Consider the following 9,578-nt stretch of genomic DNA (forward strand, 5'->3'; position numbering starts at 1 on the left):
TATTCCTTTAGATTTTTTATCCCTAATAAACAAAGTTTATGTTTTTGTTCGAGTCAAATTTAAGTTAAACTCTAATGGTTAGAAGCGGTCTTCAAGTCATATCTGTAGGTTGGGAAGTAACATTGGTTGAATATATATATGAACAAGCGATGTCTTTTCTTGGATCATGCTGTGAGTCTTACCGGGCTATCCAATGTCCAGGTTGTTAGAGAAAGAGCAGATGTTTTGTTTCACCTCTCCGCATGCGGGTTTTGTTATCGTTTGAGATTGAGTATCTTTGTAAAAGAGCATTGCTTTGGGCTATGCAAGGACTGCTTTGTTTTTTTAAACAGTGATTTTAATATAGTATCGATTTAGAATATTATCTAATTATTAACAATTCATACCTTGCAGATGTAACCATTTGAATCCAAAATTTTTAGAGAAAATAATACCCTTAACCACCGAGACCACACCACTTGATGGGTTCAGGACAGTAATGTTAGATCCAAGTCTAACCAAAATGACATTTGTGATTTGGGTTGTGCTTTTAGTAAGATCCACTTTATCTATATAATCATTTGCCCATTTCATTCATTTAATTGTTTAGTTCAACTTTCCATTTATGTGCTGCCTTATGAAAGTGATATTAACCTTCCCCGAGTTTCTTTTCCAAGTCATCGAGTGGAATCACACAGCCCATATGAACATAGAACTGCTATCATTTGCTTAAAAAAAATGACTCCACGTCAAGAAAATATCCAAATGTCCACGTGATCCAGGTACACTCCACTCTGATATGTTCTTAATAATATATTTTATTATATAGGTTTTGATTAAATTTTGATGTTATTTCTTTTCTTCGTGTCATGTTGCTCTTCATATTATATTTTTAGAGTTTGAAGAGTTCATTTTTGTAATAGTTTAAAATGATTATAAGATAATATCTTATCATAATTTTTTTTAGTCATTGATAATACATACAAACATGATAATAATATTTATCACTGAAATCATTTGATATATTTTACACTTTTAGTTATTTTTTCGGAATCATATTATAAGATTAATAAGGGTGAACAAAACTCGAAGATTGCCCCCATCACTCTCCTTCCGATGCAATAGGCAAATAGTATACCCGTTTACCTTTATACATGATCCAATGGTACTTCCATAGTAATATATCTACATATAAATAAAGAGGGTTGGTTTTGAATACAACAATTGGTGGGAAGAAATTAGGTTACATAATGGAGATGGGAGAATACTGACACTTACCTAATTTTTCAGCAGGATTTGACCAAACATCACTCGTGTTTTGTAAATCACTTAAGGTCAAATTCTTCATTTTAACCCTTATGAAAGGAAATTTATAGATTTAGTACTTGTACTTTTCAAAGTGTAAAAATTTGGTCCCTCCATTTTTTTCTCCGTCGACTTTGATAGGAGGGTATGTGAGACATGCATCTTCATAAAGACAATAGATAATCCTTGCATCTTCTAATAAACACTGTAAACACCATCGTATTTGAGAAAATACATTCAAGGTATCATTAAATGATATATTTTTTTTCAATTCATTATTGAAGTGATTTTGCCCACTGTAAGCAAACAATTTAGTTTTAAATGAAAATAACATTTAAATTTCAATTTCTATAGCCTTTCTCATTTCACATTTCTAGGAATTTTATTTTATTTTTATAAAATAACTCGAAACAAATAAAAATATTTAAATGTATAAAATTTATGAAAATAATATTATTATATAGTTAATTTCAACTTATTTTTATTTTATTTCATTTATGTAACAAGAAGTATTGTTTCGTTCAGTGGTGAAGCATTTGGGGATTTGTTGAAAAGTATATGGCATTAACGTGTGGTGCACTGATTTCTTTTCACAGAATTAACGAAAAAAATAAACAGATGATAATATTTTGAAAATTATAGTATTAAATTTGAGCAAATAAAAGTAGATGTACTAAATCCACAAGTTTCCTATAGTACATGGGTGAAATGCAGAATTTTGACCAAGACCTTAATTGAACAAAATTATTATCTATTGCTTTCGTATATTCAAAGGAAAAGAAAAACAATTACCTATTTCACTTCTATTAAACATGCCTGAAGAATGTTGTTGTAACCAAATAAGCCCTTCAAGTGAAGTGTCTATTTATATCCAAGGTTGATTCAAATGTGGGTAAAAGCTTAGGGCTAATTTGGGTAATAATTTATGGATCAAAGGCAAAATGATCACCTTGTTCTCTCTTTCTAGAGTATTTTATCCTAACGTTTTAATTTTTGAACAAGATAGATATTGTTAGATGGAAACCGTTAGTTGACTAACAGTCAACCCATGTTATTGATATGACATTTTCACACGTGTTCAATTGATGACGTGGTATGTGTCATATCACCTAAAGTAATGATATAACACGTGTCATATGCAACATCACCAAAAGTGATATTATTATATATGTCACGTCAACAATTAAATACATAAGAAAATATCACATCAATAACATGAATTAATCATTAGTCAATTAATGATTTCTATAAAAAAAAGTTTGTTTTGATAAAAAAAATTAAACGTTGGTAGATAAAATACCTATATATATATATATATATATATATATATATATATATATATATTAGGAAGTGAGCGGTGAGCGTAATAGAGAATATACACAGAAAAGTATACTGTATTCTTCATATCAGCTGGTACATTATATTTATACAAGAAGATTAGACTCTCATCAGCTCCACTAACCGTCTAACAAACTAACAACCTCAGCATAACCAATCCTAATAGTCTAACTGCCTCCTCATGCACACGTGCTGTATTGATAGTAATCTAACATTCCCCCTGCTCTTTCTTTTATCCTCTTTAATTACAATCTAACATTCCCTCTACTTTACCTTCTTGATGAAAAGATGAACACTTAAATCAGAAGTGCTGATGCTTCATTCCGTTCGATTTGAATCGAAAGTGTCGATGCTTCCCTCCGTTCGATTTGAATCGAAAGTGCCGATGCTTCCCTCCGTTCGACTTGAATCGGAAGTGTCGATGCTTCCTTCCGTTCACTTGAATCGGAAGTGTCGATGCTTCATTCCGTTCGATTTGAATCGAAAGTGCCGATGCTTCATTCCGTTCGATTTGAATCGGAAGTGCCGATGCTTCCCTCCGTTCGACTTGAATCGAAAGTGCCGATGCTTCCCTCCGTTCGACTTGAATCGAAAATACCGATACTTCCCTCCGTTCGACTTGAATCTATGCAAACTTTTGATGTGATTGAACATTGAACACGTGTGAAACAAACCAAACACCAGCAACATCATTGAAATATTTGGTCTGCATCACCACAAAGTAAGTTGAACACAGTTCCCTTGCGGCCGAAATGCTGTTGAATCAATAGGCAACCCAAGCTCTTTTTTTTCTTCTACTGTATCGTGACCGGCGTCCTGCAGATTATATGCATGGAGCTTGTGGCCCAAACCGATTCCCCTGCCTTCATGCCCACGAAGGTATACCAAAACACCCCTGCCAGCAGCCTCGATCTGTTTCATTGCAAGGCCAAGTTGATTCCCACAGTCGCATCTAGTGGATCCAAATATGTCTCCCGTGAGGCATTCCGTGTTAACCCTGACAAGAATATCTTGTCCATCTCCAATCTCACCCTTAACCATAACTATATGCTCAATCCCATCCAATATTGACTTGTAACAATAGGCCGTGAATGGCCCCCACATAGTTGGTATCCAAGCCACACCAGCGAGATCAGTTAATTTATCTCTCTTTCTCCTATATCTGATTAAATCAGCAATGGATACGATTTTTAAGTTTTTCCACTCAGCAATTTGACGAAGCTTTGGTAATCTAGCCATGGATCCATCATCATCGACAACCTCGTAGAGAACTGCAACAGGATCCAGCCCAGCTAGCACTGCAAGATCAACAAAAGCTTCAGTATGCCAAGCCCTTTTCAGGACCCCTCATTCCCTATACTTCAATGGGAAAATGTGACCCAGGCGATTGAAATCCTCTGGCTTGGAATATCCAGAAGCAAGGGCCAACACTGTTGTTGCTCTATCATGAGCTGATACACCAGTTGTAGTACCATGTTTTGCATCCACTGTAACTGTGAATGCAGTGCGGAGTTTCTCTTCATTTTCTCTTTAATTCACCATCAAAGGAAGTTGCAGTCTCTCCAGATCTTCCTCTAGCATGCTCGGTTCTTCTGGAGCATCATCTTCCAAATCGGCCCATCGAACAGGCGTCTCGGCGATCTTTTTGGTTTCTTGAGGCTTTGGTGCCTCGACGGAGGTGACGGTCGAAGTGGTGAAGTCAGCAACGGTTTCAGCCATGAGGTTGTAGAAACAAATGGAATAAACGGGAAGTTGTATAATCCATGGCAACTGAGTCAGCAGTTTGCTGACTAGACCCATTGTGCACCATGTGTGAAGAACCAGAGAGAAAGAAAGTTTAGAAGCGTGAAACTAAAATTCCCAGGACTTTGGCGAAAGATACCATATTAGGAAGTGAGCGTAATAGAGAATATACACAGGAAAGTATACTGTATTCTTCATATCAGCTGGTACATTATATTTATACAAGAAGATTAGACTCTCATCAGCTCCACTAACCATCTAACAAACTAACAACCTCAGCATAACCAATCCTAATAGTCTAACTGCCTCCTCATGCACACGTGTTGCATTGATAGTAATCTAACATTCCCCCTTCTCTTTCTTTTCTCCTCTTTAACTACAATCTAACAATATAAGAGGTGTGATGACCACTTATACTGTCATACAAATATTAAGGAATAACATTATCATTACAACTAAATTAAAAGGTGTAAGGTTTATCCAAATAACATGGTTGATGTAACTTTTTAATTTTACTATCTGGGCTAAATTAAATTCACTCTCCAATATCTCTCTTAATGATTTTCCTTTATGTAATTAAGATTCTAGGCATATATCCAAGACAAATAAAAAATCTAGGATAAATTATACATTTAATACCTAAATTATTAGTTTTGTTTTGTTTTGACACCTAAACTTTCATTTGTTTCAAAATCATGCCTAACATTTGTATTTTGTTTCATTTTGGTACCTCGTCGTTAAAAACTTAACGAAACTGTTACAACATGACACTTTTTATGGGTAGATTACATCATTCATCATTTAAATATCTTTTTACTCCCATTTTGGTCACTAAAGTTTATTATTTTAATTTAATTACTTAACTTTTAAATTACTCCTAATTTAATCACTCTAACTTTCAAATTTATTTATTTATTTTAATTATATATTAATAAAATAATAATAAAAATATAATTTCATAAAATTTATTAGTAAAATAAATTAGAGTGATTAAAACGTGAGCAATTTGAAAGTTGAGTAGCTAAATTATTTTTTTTAAACTTTAGTAACCAAAATAAAATTAAGAAGATAGTTAAGTGATAGATAATATACTTTACCCATAAAAATATTACGCCCGTTAATTTTTTAAGGGTAGGAAACTAAATAAAACAAAAAGTAAATGTTATTTATGATTTTGAAACAAATGAAAGTTTAAGTACTAAAACAAAATAAAACTGATAGTTTAGGTATTAAACGAGAATTTACTCATAAATCTATTTAATTTTAAGTTTTATATGTAGATATATTTCTTATACTTAAAATGAGATGTGTCAGGTATATATACATATTCTGTAAGATACCTTATCTTCTTTTGCCTGTTGATGTTTCTCTCCCAACCTACCTACATTTCTTTATATATATTACACTTTTATACATCTCTGCAAGATAACATTTTATTTCCGTCATCATCCAGTCATGTGCTTCGATTTTCCACATCAAATCATAATCAACCGTACCATTTTAGGGTAATATATTTATACTGTCCACTTAATCTTGTGTCTAAAAGTAAGGTCGGTTATCTCAGTTTGCTATATATTATTATATACACGTTGGATAATACAATTTAAAATAACGATAAAAACATGTTATTTTTTTTAGAGGTTTAGAGTTCGAGTAATTAATTTATAGAATATATTAATTGTTAATTGATTAAGAAAATTCTGAACAGATACTAATTCAATATGATCGCATGCGTCTCTTAAAGTTGAAATCTCTGCTTTCTTGGCAAGGAGGAAGCCCTCTCTAGAGAAGGGGTACAGCAATCTGCCACACCTTGATATCACAGTCCAAGCTTCCGCTGTAAATAACATACCATGTATTGGAACGGTCGCAACTCTGCTTTCTTGGCAAGGAGGAAGCCCTCTCTAGAGAAGGGGTACAGCAATCTGCCACACCTTGATATCACAGTCCAAGCTTCCGCTGTAAATAACATACCATGTATTGGAACGGTCGCAACGATCGACCGCTCCGGCTAAGCATTTAACGGGGCCTTTATGCCCTTCCAACACTGCCACACATGAGTAATTTCCATCCACCCCTCTGCTCCAGATCCTGATTGTTTTATCTGCTGAGCCACTGCACACTATGTCCGACACAACAGCCAAGCACAATATAGATTTTGTATGCCCCCTAAGTGCACAAGTCGCTGCCATGCCATCGCCACCCTCGTCCTTCTCCCACACGACTATCGACCTGTCGCTCGCACCCGAGTATAAAGTCGACCCGTCGAGACTTATGGCTAAAGCATTGATCCCGGAATTATGTTTTTCCAGTGTAGCAACTAGAGAATGGCTTTTGTCACCGGGAATTTTCCTCCACACCTTAATTTTCTTGTCCGTTGATCCTGTATAAACATCTCCGTCATCCGATAATGCCACTGCGTTTATCGCATCGTCATGAGCATTGGTCACCGATTCCAAGCATTTGAAATCACTGGTTCTCCAGATTTTGAGTGTCCTGTCCCAGGAAACAGAATAAAGAAGGGTCTGATCCCTGGATAAGGCCAAAGCGGATACCGTATCAACATGATGGACCCAGGTACATGTCTTGTGTCTTCGGATTTGAACACGATTCTTCGGCAGGAGAAGCTTCGTGGCGCGGTCACTTAACGTCGGGAGCGTCGCCAATCGAGTGTACTTTCGGTCATCAGAATCATCATTATTGATTTTCCATACTCGTATCTTGTGATCTTGATGAGCACTGAAGAGTTTATTGGTTAATACTACCAAGGACTTCACAGCACCCTTTCCCACAACCAACATGTTATTAGTTAGATTTTCGTATTCGAACTCGGAGTTCAGATCATTGCAATTCCATAATCGGATTTCCTTATCAGAAGAGCCAGTATAAAGGAACTTTCCGGCGACGGCGAGAGAGGAGATATAGGAAGTGTGGCCTTTTAGAGTGATGAGGCAGTGGTGTTGGATGTTGGATAGATAGTATTGTTGCAGGTGAAGTTGGGAAGGAGCTGATGGGAGGCTTGGCCGAGGCCATAGACATATGGAATCTGATTGAAAGCTGTTAGGGTGAGATTGAGAATCATGATTCGAACAACAGAATTGATGAAGGTCTGACATATTTCTTATACAAGATATGCAGATCAGAAGAGTGAAAAAGCATATGGTGGAAGAAAGTGGAGTGAGTAAAATATATATGGAAGAGAAATTTTGTATAGTATTCACTATTTAGAAAGGTTTTTTTAATATTATGATTATAAGATATTATCAGTTTAGAATATTTATTAATTATTAATAACATACACATCTTACAAATACAGCTGCTCGAACCTATGACCTCTATAAAAAAAATATTTCTTTTAACCATCGAATCCACTTGATAGGTTGCAAAGGCGTAGAAAAATGAAGCAAGAATTTACATTCTTGCAACTAAAATTAAAAACATAGTAATAAAATTAAAGGAAAATTACACCGTGACCACTTAATTATGAGATATTTTAATTTGATCATTCATCTTTTAATTTTATTGATCATATTACTTAATTATTTAAATAACGTGAATCAAGCCATATATCATTAATATTTGATGGAGTAACTAACATGATAGTTAATAAAATTGTTATAGTTACACATTTAGTTATTATTACTTATAAATCTAATTTGGTCCTAATATTAATTTAATTCAATACATTTTATCTTATAATTAGATGATAACACGTGTCACCATCTGTTTAAAAGATTTTTTTCTTAATTTTAATTTATTTAATTCAATAAAATTTCTCTCCAAACATATGATAACACGTGTTATGGGACCTGCCACTAGTGACATATTTCATCATCTGATTGAAGGTTTAAATTTATTCAATTAAATTATATAGAATGTGTAAGTAATGATGACTAAATGTTTAATTATATGAATTTTTTAATCGTTATGTCAACTCTTTAATCCAATATTAATGGCAGATAACTTGATTGACATCATTCAAATAATTAAGTGGTCTGATTGACAAAATTGAAAGATCGATGGTAAGATTAAAATTCTCCTATAATTAAGTGGTTACAAGTGTAGCTTACCCTAAAAATAATATTTTAATTTAACAAATGAAGTAAATATTAATCTAAAAATATATTTAAAATGTATAACCAAAGACATTCAACTTGATGAAATTTCTATTATCCGACTCTTCTCTGCATTACAGTACATTATTCCTTTAAACGAACTAAACGAACATGGACGAGGGTATATTCATGTTCGTTTGTTTAACTTTAACTGAAAAAATGAATGAACACGAACATAAATGAACAAAAGAATTTCTTGTCCATGCTCGTTCGTTAAGGAATGTAGCTTGTTTGTGTTCATTCATGATCGTTCATTTAAATGATAAACGAACACAAATTAACGAACATAAACGAACGAATGTAAACGAATATAAATGAACACAATAAACGATCGTAAAATAACACAATAAACTAACATAAATGAAAATAGATTTTTTCTTTCCTAACAATTTTAGGATTATATTATATTTAATTGTTTTGAGCTTTTTTATATGTATTTAAAAGTAATTGAATTTTAAAATATTTATGGGTATCATATTAAAATTTATTGGGCTTTAATATTTTAAATGGGTTTAGATAGATTGAGCTAAACATAAATGAACGCACATAAACAAACATAAATGAACGAACATAAACGAACTAACATATTACCAAACGTTCACAAACGTAAATGAGAAAACAAGCCCTCTGTTCATGATCGTTCATTTAATTAAACGAAAACAAAATCTTATTCGTTTAATAAATAAACGAACATAAACAAACTTTCCGTCGAATAGTTCACGAACGGTTCTCTGAACGTTCCGTTCGTTTACATACCTACAAAACATGTTTCCTAATAAAGTATTATAGCTATTATTAGATGTCTGAGTTTGAAAAAATATGCAATTATTTTGATAGATAAGTTGTCACAACATTTATGAGTTAAGTAACTTTGACGGTCACTACTCCTAATATGACGATATATTAAATTTTTAATATAATCTTTTAAGTTCGTACTCTTTAATATAAAATTGTATGTTTATTTTTACTATTAAGTCCAATTAATTTGGTTAATTCAGAAAATAATAAATTGATTCGAACAAAATTCAAATAGATATTCAATCCTTGTATATGCTGATCTAATTCTAAGGTGCTAAAGAAGAATACATTTTATCTAGG

At 33.1% G+C, this 9,578-nt stretch overlaps 1 protein-coding gene and 1 pseudogene across 1 annotated transcript; both read right to left on the reverse strand.

Moving 5' to 3' along the window:
• Positions 1-3,333: 3,333 nt before the first annotated feature.
• On the reverse strand, positions 3,334-4,203 carry LOC120163108 (annotated as a pseudogene).
• A 2,060-nt stretch (positions 4,204-6,263) lies between these two features.
• LOC120163010 (protein JINGUBANG-like) lies at positions 6,264-7,541 on the reverse strand. Its single transcript, XM_039173044.1, has one exon. It carries the CDS (start codon positions 7,479-7,481, stop codon positions 6,270-6,272), a length of 1,212 nt encoding a protein of 403 aa, XP_039028975.1. The 5' UTR covers positions 7,482-7,541; the 3' UTR covers positions 6,264-6,269.
• Positions 7,542-9,578: the final 2,037 nt, after the last annotated feature.

Source organism: Hibiscus syriacus, unplaced genomic scaffold (genome assembly GCF_006381635.1).
Source record: "Hibiscus syriacus cultivar Baekdansim isolate YM2019G1 unplaced genomic scaffold, ASM638163v2 tig00111427_pilon, whole genome shotgun sequence".
Classification (NCBI taxonomy): domain Eukaryota; kingdom Viridiplantae; phylum Streptophyta; class Magnoliopsida; order Malvales; family Malvaceae; genus Hibiscus; species Hibiscus syriacus.

Bases quoted from the DNA above. Each gene is read 5' to 3' on its own strand.
- LOC120163010 (XM_039173044.1), bottom strand. From the start codon at position 7,481: ATGTCAGACCTTCATCAATTCTGTTGTTCGAATCATGATTCTCAATCT.